This window comes from Halichoerus grypus, chromosome 2 (assembly GCF_964656455.1).
Source record: "Halichoerus grypus chromosome 2, mHalGry1.hap1.1, whole genome shotgun sequence".
Lineage (NCBI taxonomy): Eukaryota > Metazoa > Chordata > Mammalia > Carnivora > Phocidae > Halichoerus > Halichoerus grypus.
This window is the reverse complement of record NC_135713.1, coordinates 133,996,086-134,015,635: the sequence shown is the minus strand read 5'-3', so window position 1 is coordinate 134,015,635 and position 19,550 is coordinate 133,996,086. Positions and strand designations below refer to the sequence as shown.

At 43.7% G+C, this 19,550-nt stretch overlaps 1 protein-coding gene across 1 annotated transcript in view; it reads left to right on the top strand.

Annotated features, from left to right (window-relative positions):
* PRDM6 (PR/SET domain 6) overlaps positions 1 to 19,550 on the top strand; it is a 98,234-nt gene that overhangs the window by 47,516 nt on the left and 31,168 nt on the right. The window contains exon 3 of the mRNA XM_036071920.2: positions 18,462 to 18,589. Within this exon, the coding sequence (XP_035927813.2) occupies positions 18,462 to 18,589 (128 nt within the window). The remainder of the gene's footprint in view (positions 1 to 18,461; positions 18,590 to 19,550) is intronic.

Genomic DNA, 19,550 nt, shown 5'->3' with positions numbered 1-19,550 from the left:
ATGATGTCACAGCTCTGATGGTTACATTACATCCTTGAAAGCAAAAATGTACAAACTAGCCAAGATTTATGCAGCTTCTTAGTAGGAGACAATTATTCCATTTTAAGGGGGGAAAAAAGGTATTCGTTGGGTTTTAATTATACCATTTAGAAGATGACATGTATTTAATTTATGGCGAAAGAAATGCAAAGATGGTTTATAGAAAAAAATGCTTACCTAATAAAAAGTGTCTTAGTAAAGCTCTGTAATTTTGCTTTGTAATGAAAGTAGTGGTCTGAGAAATGGGTTTCACGAACGAGACCGTCCTTGTATTCATTCTTCCCTGTCATGCGTGGAATTGTTACACGTGTTTACTCCTGCTGGAACTTTGGTTTGTAAAGAGCTTACTGATCAAGAGAAGCTAAGTTGTTAATTTCTTAAATAGATTCTAATTACAGGTATCATTGTTTCTGAAGTTATTTATGGGCCTCTTCTTTCAACAGACAGGTCTCCCCTTTTAAATTGAACTTCAGATTCTGAGTTTAAAACATTTTTTAAAAAATGAAGTCTTTTAATTTTTAGGGTTAATTCTGATAGTTGTTACAAGGGTGATGATAGAAAACTATTACTGAAATAGAGAAATGTATACTTTTTCTGAGGCTTCTCATTATTCTAGTTCCTTGGTTTTATACCCCAAGAGCAGAATTTTTCTGTAAAATAAATATATCCAATCCTGATTGTTTTGAGGATATTGAAGTAATGTTATTTTCCCCCTTTAAACTATTATTTTAACTTAAGAGGAAATACAGTATGATCCACTGAGCTAAAACTGAGATGATTTGGAAATTCGGGTTCAAGTTGGAATGTGCCTCAGTTAATATTGTAAACATTATTGAATGCCTTGGCATTTATGTTTTTAATTAATAACTATTTTTAAATTAAACAGTTGCATAGAGGTTTTTCAAAATTTGTTATGATCTGGCACTTTTAATATTTAAGGTAATGGGATCACTGAGCTACAGGAAAAAACCATCATTTTTATTTTTCTAGAAATTCTCTTTGTAGCTGCCTGTGAGGCACAGTCCTAAGCCCCTTATTGCCTTATTTTCCTTAATCCTTACACACCCTGTGGGGTGGTTATTCTCTTTTTACACCTGAGAAAACAGAAATTAAGTAATGTGTCCAGACTCACACAGCTGAAGTTCCTGATCCCTGCTCTGCCCAATTCCACTTAACACACAACACCTGAGGGTTGAACATTCTGTACTTAGTTTTTCAGAGCTATTGAAGTGGGTGGACATTTGTTTTGGAAAGGAAAACCCAAACCCACTAGTCAAAATCAATGAAAATGGTGTGGTTTATTGAGCACTTACTATGTTTCAGGCACTTATACGGATTTTCTCATTTCATCCTCATGGAAACCCTTGGAAGTTGCCTGAACATCTTCCCCATCTTACAGATGAGATAAGTGTTTTGCTCAGGATGGTGTAGGTCATAATTGCTGAATCCAAGATTCATACCCATACTGGCTGATTCCACTCTTACCATGTCTCCTTTTCCCTAAAATCTAAGTGTATCCATTACACGCTGTGTAATTGAATTCACTTTCAATTACACGGAACTTAAAAGAATATAACTGTTTAAAAGCTTATTCTTAACTTGCTTATATTCTACCACATGGGAAGTATAAATTGTAACTAAATTTGCACTGGTGTAATAAAAAAGCATGTGACTTATGGTTATATTATTCTGCCCCCCGCCATTGGCATAAAAATATTTTTATATATGCTTAAAATGGTTGTGTTATGGCTTTTATCCTTCTGGATTCCGGCTGCCAAGTATTTATATTTAAGATACATTTTTGCATAGTTATCATTTCCCAGGATCATAGAATTTGGGCTGGAGCATCCCGAAGATCATCTAATTTAATGTCCATGCCTCTCACTGGAGAACATGGAGAGTCAGGTTAAGTGATTTACCCAGGTCGCAAAGTTAGTACTGCCCAGGTTAGAATTAGAGCCCAGGATTTCTAATCTGTAGGTCATCTACTGATGAATCTACTAGGAAATATAAACGCATAAGCCAAAGGAAGATCAACAGTGCTTTCATTTATAAAAATTTTACAGCTTCCAAAGCAAGTGGTTCTACTGGGTGGACTGATTCAATGTGAGTATATACTTTCTTTTTAGTAGGAAAAAATGGCAGCATCCAAGGGTTTGATCCAGGCTGGAAGGGAATGCTTTGGAGTATTAATAACCATTAACTCACTAAATCCAGCAACAGGCAGTGCTTAATGTTCAGAAGGCTGAAAGACTTAGCTGCCTGATGTAATCTGGTCCAGTCACATGATCTCTACCCTAAAAATATCTGTCTTAGGAACTAAATCAACCTAAGGACTGGATTCCAGTTTACTTTTCTAGTGCTCCTGAAAATGTGGTTGAGGATTTAAGCAAAACCAGTACATCAAAACACATCTGCTGTCAAATATAAAATGAAAGGGCCATAAAAGGAACATAGGAAGCCCAGAGTTTGTAGATCTGGAAAGAAAGAAATGAGAGTGAGATCTGGTGCTTTGGAGACCAAGAAGTCTGTCAGACTCTGAAGAGAACCTGCTCAAAAGTACGTAACACACGCTAAGAATTGTAGCTCATTTACTGGTGTTCTCCTCTCTGTTGCTCCATTCAGTACTGTCCTAGCTGAATGTGTGGAATTTGGCATTAGTTGGGGGTGTGTGTGTGTGTGTGTGGCAGGGTATATGTGTGGTATGTGTATATAGTCTGTCTGTGTTTGGGGTGTGTGTGTGTGTGTGTGTGTGTAAACATACCCTTTTAAGAATCCCCTGACAGTTCTGAGCCTTCTTCCCAGAGATGATCCATATACACATACACCGGGTATTCACAGCCTCGCCTGGAGCCCCTCCACGGATCCCATTGTGAGACTTCTCTCCACATTCTTTCCTCCGGGCCTACAGAAGGGAATCCTAAGTCTTGTCTAAAAATGAGGAAGCATACAGATCATCACAAGGTGGTAATTAGGTGGTTGCTTTCTTTGGGTGTTGACGTTAGTCATACCTCTGCTCAGAGGATTTGCACACCTCGTGGCCCAGACATTGGGGTTTACTGGCTCCCTGGGTTGGATTTCCGGGGAATCATGCCTCGTGGACTTGACTGCCTATCCAGGAACACAGGGCCGCCTCTCTGTGAGAACACCCTGCGCCCCGTCCCCGGCTGCAGGCTGGCCGGCCGTCTGGACCAACGCTGTGAAAGGGGGCTTTCTTCACAAGCCCACACCGGGGCTCTTTTGCGGCTGGGCCACTTCCACTTCTTGAGGCCCTTGTTAAAGATGAAAAAAATGCCAAAACAGGGTTACAAAAACAGTGGTACACTTTACATGTTTACCTGTAACAGCTTAATGCTTTTAATACCAGAAACATAGAATTACGCTTTTCATAAGTTAATGACAGGATTTATAAAAATGTTAAACTTAGGGCTGGCTGCAGGCATGTGGTCCTGTCAGAGGACCTGGTTTAAAGTGGGCAGGGAAGGTCTCTCAGTCCGTCCGTCTGTCTCTGCGATTGTGTGCATAGCCTCATTTGGAGAGGACGTCAGAGGTCTAAATGGGAGGCTCTTTAGGAACGTGAGGCCCAGTGGCCCCGCCAGCACGCCCTGGGGAGGATCCCCAGCAGCCTGTCATGCGGGAGGCACTGGGTGGCCCCTGTTACCAGAGTCCCTTACCATCTCCTCTGAGCTGCTTAAGGCACCTGAGCTCCGGTCCTCAAACTGTGGCCGTGCAGTCAAGGCCTCCCCCTGCATCTCGACGAGGACCCACGATGGACCCTCGGTACAGTGGGAAGGGTGTCGGGAATGGCCATCTGTCCTCCCCACGGGGACTTCAGCCCTGGCTATGATAATTTGAAATTCCTTTAACAGGGCGCACCCACTTTCAAGGCTGGCTTGGAGATAAAGTTCAAAATGCAGCTCTTCTTCCCGGAATAACACCTTGACCTAGGTTCCCAGGCCCCAGGAGCCTGAAGAGGGGAGTGCTGGGCCTGGAAAAGAGGCATGGAAACCTGATGGGGGGAGAACAAGAGTTGCCTAAAGGGAAGACTGGGGAGAGTGACAGCCATCAGCAGGGGGCAGGTTTCGGGGATGGTGTGGCTAGAGGAACCAACATTTGCAGGGAGCTGTGTGTTCCAGGCTCGGGGAGCCTTCGGCCTTGCCATTGGCTGAAGTCTCCATCCAGCTCCTCTGCAGCTGCCTTCTCTCTGCAGAGGCTCTTGGGCATTTTTAAAGGAAGTGGTAATTTTAGCCAGGGAGGCAAAGCACAACTTTTTCAGGCAACAGTGCATCTTTTAAAATATTCGCAGTTGGGTTCAGCTCTGCTTTTGCTGGGTGGGTCTTCCCAAAGAACAGATGGCTGTGATGCAGCACTTAATGCTTAGCTACCTAGAAGGCATCCTATTCTTCCTCTATATCCTTCTAACTGTCTATGCATTCATCTTACCTGCCATCCGCACCTCCATCCACACTTCGTCTACACATGTGTCCACACTTCTACTGCACCTCCATCCACACTTCCATCCACACATGCATCTACACCTCCATCCACACGTCCATCTACACATGCATCCACACTTCCATCCACACCTCCATCCACACATGCATCTACACCTCCATCCACACCTCCATCTACACATGCATCCATGCCTCCAATCACACATGCATCCACACCTCCATCCACACATGCATCCACACATGCATTCACACATACATCCACACCTCCATCCACACAAGCATCCACACTTCCATCCACACCTCCATCCACACCTCCATCCACACATGCATCCATACCTCCATCTACACCTCCATCCACACATGCATCCACACCTCCATCCACACATGCATCCACACATGCATCCATACCTCCATCTACACCTCCATCCATCCATCCAACCAACCAGCTAGCCAGACAGCCAACCAACAGACATGTCTTGAACACCAGGCACTACAGCATGCTAAGCTCTGTGTTGATCACTAGGATTAGTATGACAAATATGACAGACTTTATCTTTGTCTTCCTTGAGGTTTTGGTCTGGCAGATTTTAATCCAGTGTTTGTTTAATGCTGCCTTCACTGTCCAGAATTTCATTAAATAACTTGTTTTAATTCTCTAAGTCCTGTTATCCTTTTTTGCAAAATAGTAAATGGATTACCCTTCCTACACCTAGGAACACCATTATGGACATAAAATATCCTCATATCGTATGGGAAAATCCACAGATTGTGTTGCCAGGATAAATGTCTTCTGATTTGCTTCTGTGTGTACATCTCCTGTTGAACTATAGTCTTTGAACTATAGTCTTTGAGGGTGGAGACTGGGTCTTAAGTTTTTAATGCCCTGCACCATGCACAGTGGCTGGCCCATAGTAGCTGCTTACTAAATGTTTGTTTAGGGGCGCCTGGGTGGCTCAGTCGGTTAAGCGTCTGCCTTCGGCTCAGGTCATGATCTCAGGGTCCGGGATCGAGCCCTGCATCGGGCTCCCTGCTCAGCGGGGAGTCTGCTTCTCCCTCTCCCTCTGCCCCTCCCTCTCGCCCTTTCTTTTTTAAGTAAATAAAATCTTAAGAAAGAAAGAAAAATGGTTCTAAGAAGCCAAAATCCATCCCTTTCCCATGTCTCTTGCTCCAGGACAGACTTAGATTTCATGAGATTTTTTTCCCTGTGAGCAGTTATCTTTAGAAGATGGCTGTCTAAGTGTCCCAGCCTGGGGGCCATGCTTGGTTTAGGCCAGTTGTGGTCTTTTTGCTCCCATACTTTACACACTCGAGTGGCTTGAATTGGAGGGTTCACTTAGTCTCTGCCATCATCCCGTAATCCAGGGCAAGATGGTACAAATTGAGTGCTTGCTCAGCACTGTCTTGACTTGATGTAAGGAATGTCTCCTAAATTATCTAAGATCTGAAAATATGTTTTTTTTTTTTTTTTTTTTTTTACTCTGGACAGATGGTCATTTTCCCTTTAATAAAGTGTGTCTGACAATCACACTTTATTGGTGTGGTTAGGAAAAGAATGTCATAGACTTGGGAAAACATAGTAATTTAAGGAGTGACACATTTCAGTGAAGAAATAAAGCTGTACACCGTAGGAAACCCATTACTTCATTGGGACAAACGTTCAGTGTCTTCAGAAAGTTCTTACTAAAAAAAGCAGGTGAGCTCTAGGGCATGGTGTGTGTTTGACTACACATACATGGAAGTAGGCTCTCTCTCAGGGACATTGCCTTTACAAACATTCCCTACTTAGTACCTTGTAAGTATTTAATATGATTGCTAACATCGCTCTTTGTACCTAGGCTCGGGTCCAAGCTGCTTCTTGGAAATCATATTCTTCAGTAGCTACCCTGCTGAGCTGTAAAATTAGTAATAGTTTTCAGCAAGCCCTATATGGTGTCAGACCCACTAGAATTTATAAACCAGAAATTTCTACTGTAGTAAGGGTTAAGTAGTACTCCATAAGATATATTGCATGAACCATATGGAGAATTCATGTGTATACCACAGTGTAATAACTTTAGTGTGTTATTTTATGGTCCTCAAGTGTCGAACTATTCAGTATATTATTATAGATCGTGTGCAAATCCTTCAGTTCACCCTGGTCGTATTTATGGGATTATTTTAACAGCATAATGGTCCTCTTTCCTGTTTGGTGGAAAACGCAGGCTTTGTTTTTCCACGTGGAGGGGCATGTTAATTCATATTTCCCTGTAATTTCTTTTCTTTTTTTTTTTAAACTGAGACTTTCTTGCATAAAGCACATTGTTGTTGTTGTTTATATTTTTTTCGAAACCCCCCTTTCCATGATAGGAGAAAGGATGGTGAGTAGCTGAGCCTGTGTGCCAGCCAGGGTCTGAGATCAGTCCCACGGCAGGGTTCTCTGAGGCGGGGCAGAGCGGGATCAGTTCTGCTGATCCCAGTCCACCTCCGCGGAAGTGCAAACAAGAGAGCAGGGCAGGAAAGGGAGGGAAGCTGGAAACCGTGGTGTTTTACTCATTCGTTGCAGTATACGGAGAAAACCATGGTAGTAATGTGTGTAGCCCTTTGTTGATGGTACACACAATTCATGACAGTGGCCTTTATAACCCCCCCCCCCAAGCATGGAGTAACTGTGAGAAGATGCAGGTTTTCTTGATTACTTCGATCTAAATGTTTATTCAAGCTTTCATTAGAGTTTTTCTTCATTTACACAAGGGCTCTCTCCGCTGAACGAATATCCATTTTAAAATGTGGGCTCTGTGCAGATGAAACAAGTTTTCCCAGGATCCAGAGTCACTTCATTTGTAAATCTGTTTCGTGGAGGTCAGGACTTCTTGTCGGTGGCCTTGATTAAAACTGGACTTTTAAAAAGCCGAACTGAAGCAGTTTTTAAATGGGTAGGTTTACAGTTTGTGGAAGACATTCATGCTGATACTTAAAAAAAGAAAAAAAAAAAAAAAGGAAGAACAGAAATTGCTGCCTGCAAATATTTCCAGGGCTGTTCTGAGCCCTGGAGGATGAGCAGTATTTTCCTTTTTCGTGTGGATGTTGTATGGGGTGCCGGAGACGGTTGTACACCGTGGATATTAGTCCTGTGACGGAGGACGGGGCGAAAGATAGGATTGCAGCAGAGCCTGAGGATGGCACCCGGCCAGTGCCCTGAAAAATGGCAAACGTGTCACGGCTAACAGCTGGATGCAGAAATATTTCTCTTTAATTTGGATGGATAAAATTTTTTTCACAGCGGGGCACTCTCAAAAGAGTACAACATCAAAGAGGGTGGGTCTCACCAGTGAGACATCAGCTGGCTCCAGGATAGAGCGAAATGAATGAACTGTTGGGACTTTTCCAGCATCTCTGCTTCTGCCAAGTGAAAAGTTAAAGGTTCAATGGCTTGTTCAGATCACAGACAAAGTCCTGATAATGGAAGCCTGATGCCCGCGCGCCACCCCCCGCCCCAAAGTCTTCCTCTGATCAACAGACAGAGGATGTCTGAAGAAGACTCCAGATTGATGGATGACAGGCTTCCTATCGACGGCCGCCCCCCCGTCCTCGGAGATAAGTGGGATGCACCAAGCGCTCTACCAGCTCCCAGGAGTTCTTGGGGGCTCTGGGCGGGAATCCTCCCAGCCCCCCATTGTCCTCTGCTAGCCTGACACTTAGCAGCAGCTGACCCCCAGTGTGACCAAAATATCCGTTTCTGTTTCTTCACGTGGCCGGCACTCTGAGGCAGGCTTTGCAGACCCCATCCCGGGTGTTTTATAGTTTATTGACACTTTTCAACTGTTTTTCTGATTACCATATTTCAGTCTTGACTTATATGTTAGTATTATCTGCAAGCTCAACATAAACCTCTAATGATTTTCTAATATTTCTGGGACTTGATGAATGTGAATTGACAGAGTACAGTATATAGCTTTATATCAGCATTACTGAAAATACAACAACGGGCTATATAACCATTACTCATTTATTTTATGGGGGCATTTATGGCTTGACCTTTGAAGCCTCATCTGGAAATCTTGGCATTCCAGACATTCCAAAATATGCCAAACCAAAGGGAGAGGAAAGAGTTTTCCTGTTACAAATAACAACAGAGTCAGTTAATTCTAATGGAGGGAGGAAGGAGAAATTATTGAGAAGAGACAACCTATGGTTGTATATCTGAGATAAAAGTTGAAAAACTAAACACAAATAAATATGGACACACGTAGCTGGTAAGTGCTTTAATGAAGCTTTTGTTGTAAAATATGCTTCTTCCTCCATAGACTTAATGTCTCCCCAGGTTTTTGATGTCCTGGGCCATCATTGGCAGGAGGAGGAGAGTGATTTTTTGCAGAGTTGGGGCTTCTTACCTTTCTTCAGTTGCACGCTTGCTTTGTGTCAATGTTACTAACAGATTAAGTAATTCTCACTAACTGGGCGTGTGCTCTGAACATAGGAGTTTGTTTCATGCATGACGTTATTAATCATTATGAACATTTTTATGACCCTCGCTTGGAGAATTTCAGATGCTTTTAAAGAAAAAGCTCTGCATTTCTCCCTGATAGGACAAATGGGGTATGATGAAAAAAGCAATAATGAGGTGGCCTATGATGGAGGTGGGGGTTGTCCTTGTCTCTCACGTATCAACCCTGTGACTTCAGGCAAGTCATTTAACCCTTTTTAGCCCAAGGTTTTTGTCTGTACAACAGAGTAACATTCTAGCCTACCTTACAGGTCAGTCATGAGGATCCAGTGAGCTTGTGAAAGCATGTGACCTAGTTGTTCGCGGCTATTCCTTCCTGTGTTAAGGTGGAGGCAGATGCTCTCCTCAGTTTTAAAGTACTGCTCCGTGGCCTCTTTTCCCAAGCTCTGATTTCACTTGATTTGAAAGTTCATGAGCGAGGAGGTTAGGAGCCCACCGTGGCGTGGTTCTTGCTGTCTTCCTCTCTAGACTGGGAGGCGGGGTGCTCCCTGGCTGACAGTGCTCCCAGGCGATGGAATGCTCCAGGTGGCCATCCACAGATGTCCCCTCCTCCTCAGCCAGTACATCTGAGCGCTCCAACAGCTCACCTACCTTGAACACGTTCAGTGTTCATAGAGACGTGAGGCACTCTAAGTCGAGGCCTCCTCTGGCCAAATAATGTCACTGACTTCAGAGGTCAAGCAATGCAACGTGGTAGCGATGTTCACTGAAGGGCTTTTGGGGTCCTGAAGCCACAGTTAATTAAAACGCATGTAATGACTGCCTGTTCCTTATAAATATGCCCCAGGTATGTTCTTACAGGTGTGGTGGGTACCTGTCTTTTGGATGACATTTTTTTAAAGAGATTTTATTTATTTATTTGAGAGAGAGAGCCTGTGTGCACACGAGCAGGCGGGAGGGGCAGAGGCAGAGGGAGAAGCAGACTCCCCGCTGAGCAGGGAGCCCAACGTGGGGCTCGATCCCAGGACCCTGTGATCATGACCTGAGCCAAAGGCAGACACTTAACCACCAACTGTGCCACCCAGGCGCCCCTTGTATGACATTTTTATAACACTGCATGAAACCGAAGACTGAGTAAGTTTCGGAAGTGGGAAATGTAGGATCTTCCTCACTGTTTTCTAGATGGTGTTCACATCCATGCAGCGTTTTAAAATATTTTGTTTTCTCCTATAATAGGCTCATCTGGGGGATAAAAACACCAACTAGAATGATTGTTTTACTCGTACATCTCGCTTGTGTCACTTCACATCCTTTTCTTTTCTCTTTTTCTCTTTCAACCAAAGTTGATTTCCTGGTCTGTACAAAGGCTTGTGTAAGGTGCCTGTGGGTAAATTTACAAAGTGGTTACAGTGTCGTCCTGCCCTCAGTGAGCTTGCGGTCTGGTAACCTTAGTAGTAATGAGTTTGCTTAGATTACACCTAGAACCCTGTGGCGAGGGTCCCCCAGGAGGTTGGTTGGTTATGTTTGGGCTGATGTTTCCCATCTAATTATGGTGATGGCCTCAGGGTAGCTAATGTTCTTTGGGCTTTTACTGTGTGCCCAGCTCTGATTTCAGAACTTCACATATACCAGCCCATTTGATTTTTATATTAGCCCTTTGATGTAGGGATTATCGTTAGCATCACTTTTTCAAAGAAGATCTCAGCTTCTTCTAGAGGATCAGTGACTGTCCAGGGTTCCTTGGCCACCCAAGGTGGAGCCACGCTTTGGAGCTGACACCCACATGCCCTCTGTAGGTGCTCCTGACTGGAGTGGTTCCATGGCGTGTTTTCGTTGGTACTACGTAAGGAAGTCTCCTGAACAACCATACTGTTAAAAGTGAAAGTTTTTATTTAGCACCAGAGGTATTCTGGTTTTTAAGTGTTCCCAGTTCAGAACAGTCAAGAATGACTCTCTTGTGGTGATAGCTGTGTAGCTCGCCACGGGCCACAAAATATTTGCACCCTCTCCCTCCTGACACCGAGGAATCCCACAGTGAAACATGATTATCCATCTTGGCAAACAGCATATTTTTTCAACTGAGGTTCTCAAATTCCTAATACACTTGATTGTCGAGACCCTGCTTTTCTGAATTTTCCAAAAAGATGCGGACCGTATGGAGGCGCTGTGGAGAAGAGGTAGAGGACGTAGGAGAAACCATCTTGGTTTCTGTTCTTCCCTGGCTTTTGACTCCTCCAGCTGCTGTAGAAGGACTTCAAATGGTGCTGGGTTTTCAGGTCTAAACCGGAAAACTCCCAAAGACCATTTCTTGGCCCTTTGCTGTGGGAATTGTTTATTACATTTTAATCATCACGTGAAATTTATCTTTGCATTTCATACAATTGAAAGAAGTAAGATTCAAGGAGGATGTCACATTTTCTTTTACAAGCCCCGGATTGAGGGGCGCCTGGGTGGCTCAGTCGGTTAAGCATCTGCCCTCGGCTCAAGTCATGATCCCAGGGTCCTGGGATTGAACTCCACTCAGCGGGGAGTCTGCTTCTCCCTCTCCCCTGTTCATGCTCTCTCGCACACTCTCTCTCTCTCTCTCAAATAAATAAAATCTTAAAAAATGTTTCCATTAAAAAAAATAATAATAAAAAATAAAAACCCTAGTGGATAGTGCTTAGAATGGAGTTTTAATTATTGTGAGGATTCATTTCAATTCACTCCCGTGTGTTTTGAGGTCCTCCTGTGTGCCAGGCCCTGTGTTAGATGTTTGGGCCTGAAATGGGCTCCCTCACGTGAGCTGCCCAGCGAAAACCGAAGGCAGCAGGTATTTCAGCTCGCCACTGAATGCTGGTGTCCGGAGCCTCAGCACAGGGACAGGCCAAGGTGTGGCAATGAAGGAGAGGGGGCCGACGATGTCTCCCTGCTCACTGCAAATCGGTGAAACCTTTTCATATAAAACCCTTGGATCTTTTTTTTTTTTCTTTCCATGCCGAAATTCAAGGACCCATGTTCTGGAAGGGAACAGATTAGTGTTTAAGCTCTAAGGCAAGTTCCTTTTGTGTGTAGCCAGGCCTCAGCACACTCCCAGTGGGGAGGCAGGGGGATGGTGGGTGGGAGGGGGCCTGGCAATGAGACTCCAGGCTGCCACTGACTCGTAGTCTCTCTTTGTCTAAGTCACCAACTTTTGGAGCCCCCATTTCCTTATGGACAAACCGATCTGGTTGGAACCGATGGTCTCTGAGGTCCCTTCCAAATCTGATTTTCCTGGGCTCTAAATATAGCCAAGGGACTCAGCATTCTAGCAGAAGAATGGGTGACTGAATTCTTCACGGAGGCCTGTGGGTTTTCAAACAGGGTCCCCCAGTTCATGGCCAGCCCTTGGTGATGTCCCAGCAGCCACCTCCAAGAGGAAGGGTGAGGTGAGGTGAGCTGGCTGGGTGCTTTCTGGTGGACTTGCTTTTTATCTGTTTTTATAGTGGAATTTTTTGTCAACTTCTTTGCATTAAAGGGGATCCTTTGCTTAGAAAGATCATTGAAAGCCTCTGCTGGTAAAAAATGAAAGAAATGAACTCTGCTCCCTGACTCCTTGGAAAACTGCAGCACAGAAAGCTTGGATCTCAGCCAGATGGTGGCTTCTGGGCAGCCCAGGAGGAATGAATGTTTGCAGTGTTTCCACATTATCAGTTCACATGGTTTTCCTTGAAAGCGCCCCCAGCTATCACAGACTGAGTTATAGCGGTAGCAATAATTCCCTTATGGCTGGGATTACAAACTTAAATGCTTAATGAGGCCAAGCAGGTAGGTAAATTAAGGAAGTAGGGAGCCTGGAAGACAATAGGGTGCGGTAGAGACTGTGGAGAACTGGAAAAGCACATGGCTGATCTAAAGGCGATGACCTTCTTTTCTCTGCTCCATTGGATTATTGCCAGAGATTGGGGACTCACCTTTTGACTTTTTTTTTTTTTTTGAGAACAATTATAAATGAGGTACAATTTCCAAATTTTTAAAACATTGTAGAGGAAAAACAAAGTTGGTCAGTTGCCTGAGTTCAACCTGAGAGCCCCTGGTTTGCAGATCTAGCTTCGGAGAAAGAGAGTGCTCAGAGCTGCCAATATATGCAAATTACTATCGTTCAGAAGATGGTTTTCTTGCTATATGTGAAAATGAGCCCCACTTAGTTGCTGGCTTATGTAGTTCCTGTGATTATTATCATTAACATAAATTGGCAGCATTTATAAATGATAAAGCCACGGACCAGCCACTTAGGATTAGTGTTTATAACACAACACGGTTGTATTCTTTACTCATCCTGTTCTCATTTAAAATAGATTCATGTTCTAGGAAAGTAAGGTCATAGGAGAAAGTGGTGCTCCCTGATATCCAGGATTGTGATAAGTGTACGGCTTTCCCTTGGTGGTTTTCAGTTAATGCCATGTACCATCTGTAATAAGCAAGAATGTGTGATCATTATTTGAACCACATGTGTGGTGTCCTAATAAATATTATTGGATTGAAAACTGCAAAAATCCCCTTAAAAAGGTAAGAATTAGCTTTCCCCCTTATCTCTCCAGTCCCATTGATAAAAGAGAAAAGAGAAAGTACAGACCAAAAACAGTGGTTTTAAAACAGCAACAACAACATCACAAAAGAAATCAGTGGCTGATAAAGTAGTGATACATATTACAAATATTTTCCTAGGAGGATAACACAGAGTTTTTAACCTTGGGTAAGATAGTGTGCTTCTCTATTTTAACAACACATGCAAAGACCAAACTACAAAGAAATAAATGCCTAGGATTTAATTTATTTTTCTCTTTGATTTTTTGGAAAAACAATCCGAGAAGCACAAAGTATAAGGTGTAAGTGTCAATATACAGGACAGCAAAAAAGTGAGTGTTAAGATTTTGCTGTATTTGCTTCAGATTTTTTTTTTAAGAAAAACAAAGCTTTTCAGATAAAGCTTCAGATAAATTCCCTTTATTTTGCTCCCATTCCTTTTTTCCCAAGGTCAGAGCTCTCATAAAGTTATCAGGAACCTTTTCAGTGTCTTCAGAATTTTACTGTATGTATAGTTAGTTACATATATATTGCAATATACACTGTTATAAAATATACTATTGTTTTTTATATTTTGAAATATTAACAAATGGTATCATATGTATCAGTCTGCACCCTCTTTTTCTTAATCCACTGCTCTCTGTTCTTGAAGTTTATCAGTATCAACAAATCAACCGGATCTGAATACAAACAGATCTAGTTCATTTTCTTTAAGTGTCTTATACTATTGTATTGGATAATTAAAGCACAATTTATTTATTCTTATGATGCCGGATAGTTCCATTATTTCTCATTATTTACTATTACAAACAATGCTCCGGTGAATGCCCTTGGACTTGTCTCCTTGGGCACACATAGGGGGGTTTCAGTGGAAAAATTTCCTAGAAGTGATATTGCTGAGTCCTAGGATTTATGCATCATCAGCTTCATTTTGACGTCTCCAAAGTGTTTTCCAACGTGACTGTGCTTTCTTATACTCCTTTTCAGCAAAGCTGGAGCTTGCTTGCTTTCCTCCCTTTTCCTTCCTTCCTTCCTTCCTTCCTTCCTTCCGTCTGTCCTTCCTTCCTTCCTTCCTTTCCTTTCTTTCTTTCCTTTCTTTCTTTTTTTTTTTTTTGGAGCTACCTTCCTAAAACCAATGTGCCAGATACGCTGCTATGGTTTTGAGAGTTTTCTACTGCAAAATTTTACCTTTTTCCCACCAAGTATCCTGTGTGTTTCTTTACATGTATTTCCCGCACTTTCACTGGGTCTTTTTTTTTTTGGCTGCTTTAGAAAGAATAGAGCAAATACTAAAACTTTGGTTGTTTCATGTTCATTCAGGACAGAGTACAAAGTCTAAAGCAAAACTATGCTTTATTCAAGTGTTCTTCCAGAATGAATCTTTCCCTTAGTATAAATTTCACTCTCTTACCTTCATCGTCATTATTTGAATGAATGAAATTTCTGACCTCTTTGACATTTTCGTAGATCCTGAGAGGATTGTCTCAGCACCTTGTGCACGAATTTTGGTGTTTTTCTGCTTATTTTAAATCTTTTGAAAGGAAATGAAAACAAAATGAATGTTGGTGTCAGCATTAATTCATCTCCTTAAATTCCTTGAGTTTTTTAGACCTCCTAGGTATCTAATTTAAAATTTCATTTTAGTGTCACACAAATGTAGCTGTTAACACAACCTCCAAAAACACTTTCCTGAACTTGAAATTGTTGCTCTCACCTGAAACTTGTTGAAGCATTTCTTCCCTTATACAGGCACCAGTGCCCTTGTATAGTTCAGTTACACAAGGAATTTTACACATACCCCCTTTTTATTTTTTATTTTATTTTATTTTTTTAGAGAGGGAGAGAGGCAGGGAGGAGCTGAGGGAGAGGGAGAGAGAGAATCTTAAGCAGGTTCCATGCTCACTGATGTAACACTCGATCTCACAACCCTGAGATCATGACCTGAGCTGAAATCAGTAGTCAGATGCTTAACTGACTCAGCCACCCAGGCGCACCCACATACCCCCTTTTTCAATACACTGAACTCTTAAATGGAAACAAAGTTGAACTGATGATGGAGAATAATGATAGGGCCCAAACGAGTTCCTAGAGCTTTTCTGGGGAGATCATCCTTAGTTCCTGTTTAGGCTTACATTTGGGCATCCTGGTTTTCCCACTTTTATTATTATTATTGTGACTTGACATTTTATGACATTTATGAAGCTTTTATTTGAGGGGGCACTTGGGTGAGATGGATGTAATCAGATTTGTGTTTTGAAAGATCAGTCTGGCTGTGGTATAGAGACTAGGTTGGAGGGGCCTGGGGAAGGTGCAGGGAGGTCAGTGGGGAGCTGGATGAAGGCCCGCAGGTGCACGAGGAAGCCGACCCCGGCTGGGATGGTGACAGTGGAGGTGGCGAGATGGATTCACTGCAAAAACATTTAGGAGGCAAATTTACCTGGATTTGGTGACGGCCAGGCGCTGCGGGCTGAGGGAGAAGACCACATCAAGGTCCAGTGAGTTTCCTCGACCCTGATTGGGTGCGCAGCTATGGGATCTAAGAAGGCGCCTGAGATTTTCGCCCTGGTTCTGTGTGAAATAGTGTAAAGTCAGGGAGGCCTCATGCCCTGCACTATGCTGTGTGATGCTTGGAAAAAGCCTGACAAATAGTCACCTGCTCTCCTCAAGGCAGGTAGGAGGCAGGCAAAAGTGGTAGGATTCCTGTAGTTACAGTCTACGCAGCTTGAGGAGTGTAGGAAGAAGCCCCTTTATACTCATTTTCAAGACTGGCTAGACATGGTGTTCAGATGAGCCATCATTCAAGGTAGCAACCCACTACAGGTAAAGGTTAGAGAAGTTGTTTTTGTTTTTTTTTTTTTAATATTTATTTATTTGAGATGGAGGGAGAGAGAGAGAGAATGCGCACATGCAAGAGCAGAGAGAGGGAGGAGCAGGCTCCCCATGAGCAGGGAGCCCGACACGGGGGCTCGATCCCAGGACTCTGGGATCATGACCTGAGCCGAAGGCAGACGCTTAACCGACTGAGCCACCCGGATGCCCCAGATGTTGGGGAGTTTCACGTGCTGTTGATGACATTGGCTAGAAGCACAAAGGAGCATGGTATTTCTCAAAATGCTTCGTAATTATTTTCACCAACAGCTCTCAAGGAAAGTCTGTTCATCGGGGAAGGATAGGGCAGAGGGCTGGGTCATCAACATTTTTGGCTCCATTTTAGATAAACATTGGTGTCTGAGAAACTGATGGCTTTTGTTCAGTGTCGCATGGGCTGTCAACAGCAGACTCGGGGTTGAGACTTTGAATCTTTGAGCTTCCTAAAAAGGACACACCAACAGTAAGAACAACAGAGTCACTGCAGTGTGATCTAACCTAAAGGCAAAGCCTGTCATTCGTTTGCTCAGGTAGCAGATGTGTCCACCACGTGAAATGATTCTGTTCTCTGCCATGATCCTCAAACTAGGAATTTAAAGAAGTCATTAATCTTAAATATAATATAATCCAGGAATGTCTTTATTCTTCTCAGGCGACCTTGATTATCAGCTGTGATCACGCTTGCATGCTACCCAGTCAAAGCTTCTCCAGCAATTGCCTTCATTAGATTGATGTCTTTCTTTTATTTGGGGGCAGGGGGTTAGTGGAAAGGTTGGGAGTGGAGACAAATGAGTTGAAGAAAAGCAAGAAAAAAAAAAAGTCAGCTGTTTAAAATGACTGGAGATAATAAAAGAAACTGTCATCACTAAGCCCTCTGGTCCCCAGAACAGAAATACTGAGCTAAATTAATATGAATGACGATACTAATTTTAGGGTCTAATGTAACCAGTGAGTCTCTCTGTAAGACGTACTCTCCTTGTCCATTTGGAAGAGACTGGAAAGGCTGATCAGAGGGTAAGAGACATAATTTGTCAGGATGCTCTGGGGAAAACCTCAGCAGTTACCAGGATCCCCTCGCTGATTTTATTTGGAAAGGACCAGCCCTACTGTGGTCCTTCTGAGAACCCCACCCCTTGCTTCCTGGATGCCCCAGGGCTGGGAGTCCCTTCTGAAGCTGCTGTTACATAAGCCCTGATCTCCCACTCATCGAGCTACCACATCCGCCAAGGTGCCCAGGGCTCACCTGTTTCTGGAAGTGGGAGCCTATTACCTCACTCGTCAGGGCTGACTCTGGGTGTGCTGGATTGATATTATGCGTGAGACTTTTTGTCCCATGCTCTTTGCCTGGTTTGAAGCAGATTTCATTTCCTTGAATATGATCTTGAAAGAAAATTTGCATAAGATGACTTAAAGCAGTCATTGTTAGACCCACCTCAGTTAAGACATTGAAAATCCATAGGAAGCAGTTAATTTTTTTTCTTTCTCTTTTTGAGAGTCTCTCTTTTTTGATGGTCCTCCTTATAGTTTCAGGTCCTGACAGCTGAAGTCCCACATCCTCTGCGACGTGAGAGTCCATGTATTACATCCAAATTTTGTTTTTTGGGTTTTTTTTTTTTTTTTTTTACCAGTTCTGTGCATTTCCATAATGCTCCACCTGCCCTCTGCTGGGTATCACCGAGCTTGTCCAACCCACGGTTACTGCTTCCCGAAGGCCTTCGAACAGTTACGTGTTTGAGCCCGGCGGGGGGGCCTCTGGTGTGGATGTTCCAGCCATGTCAGTGTGGCCTCTCCCTTCAGCTTGCTTTGTTTATCCAGCAGCTCATTACTTAAGAGTAGCCTGTCAAAATAGGTTTAAATATCCTTTGGGAAACATGGTCCCTCACATCCTTGAGATACCAGAAATATGTTGAATACAGGGAAGATTGGCTTGATAAGACAAACATGATCGACTTGCATCACCAAAAAATATTTTCCTGTCATTCCGGTTGTGTTTCCACAGGCATCAGTAAGCCCCCCGCAAACCTACAGGCCATAGGTTTCTGCAGCCGACACATAAAGACACCAAGGGAAGCAGGGAAAAATGATTGCTGATGATTCGTTCTAACTACTTGACCTTCTGACCTCTTCTCTAGATATATGACCAAGATGGGACACTACAGCACTTTATTGATGGTGGGGAACCTAGTAAGTCGAGCTGGATGAGGTATATCCGGTGTGCAAGGCACTGCGGAGAGCAGAATCTAACAGTAGTTCAGTACAGGTAAAGTATATCTTGATTTACCCCTTATGGAGCTGAAGCCCTTCGGCTTGCATTTACAAAATTCAGGCTTGCTGCTAGTTGTGAAAAATCCTGCAGAGAGTCCTGCAGAACCCTGTGGGAACGGGCAGGAATTTCTTTTACTAGGTTTCTGGGATCTCCTTAGTTCTTGCAACGGTAATGTCGTGAGAATTCCGGAATAAAGATGCTCGTGGAAGGCCTCTTTCTCTCGGGTGCACACGGTCAAGCTCCTTCCATATCACTGCCGGAACATCTACCACTGCCTGGGTGAGCCTGGAAACCCCGCTGGTGTGGGGTGATTTCCGCGCCCCCCAGCAGATGTGTACTCGCACAGAAATAGGAGCGTGGAGATTCAGCCTCGGATCCCTTGCAGCCCATCCTCTGCAGGCTTGCTGCCTCAGGAAACTGTCCTTCGTACAAAGGCGTGGGAAACCAAGCACTAGCTCCCACCCCGCCCCAGGCTGCTCTTCTCAAATTGTTGGGCTCAGCAGCAGCGGCTGAGCCCAAATCACCTCTCCCGCTCCCTCGCTCCCTCGAAAGTTGCCAGAGCGTTTGGCTTTGGCTCTTCGACTGTTCAGACTGTGTTTCAGGTGATGAAGCAGCCCCAGAGCACGGAGAAACCCCCCAGTTCCCTGCAAAGGTTGCACAAAGCCAAAAGGGTAGCAAAGAGGAGGCGGGGCCTCCCTCGGTTCCCAAAATCCCGTGGGCGGGGCGGAGGGGGGGGATCCCCGCCTCCGCTCAGTGCACCTGTTGGTCAGGCATTTCCACTTGGTGCTAAAGAAGGCTGGAGTGGAGACGAGAGCACGAAAACAGATCACAGAGGCAAAAAAAAAAAGCCCTTTTCTCAAAATCCCTCGAAAACATGTGCCGTATAAATATATGACCTCAGTTATAAACAGCCGTGTTCCCTTTAGAATCAGAAGCAACTGTTTAGCTTTAGTGG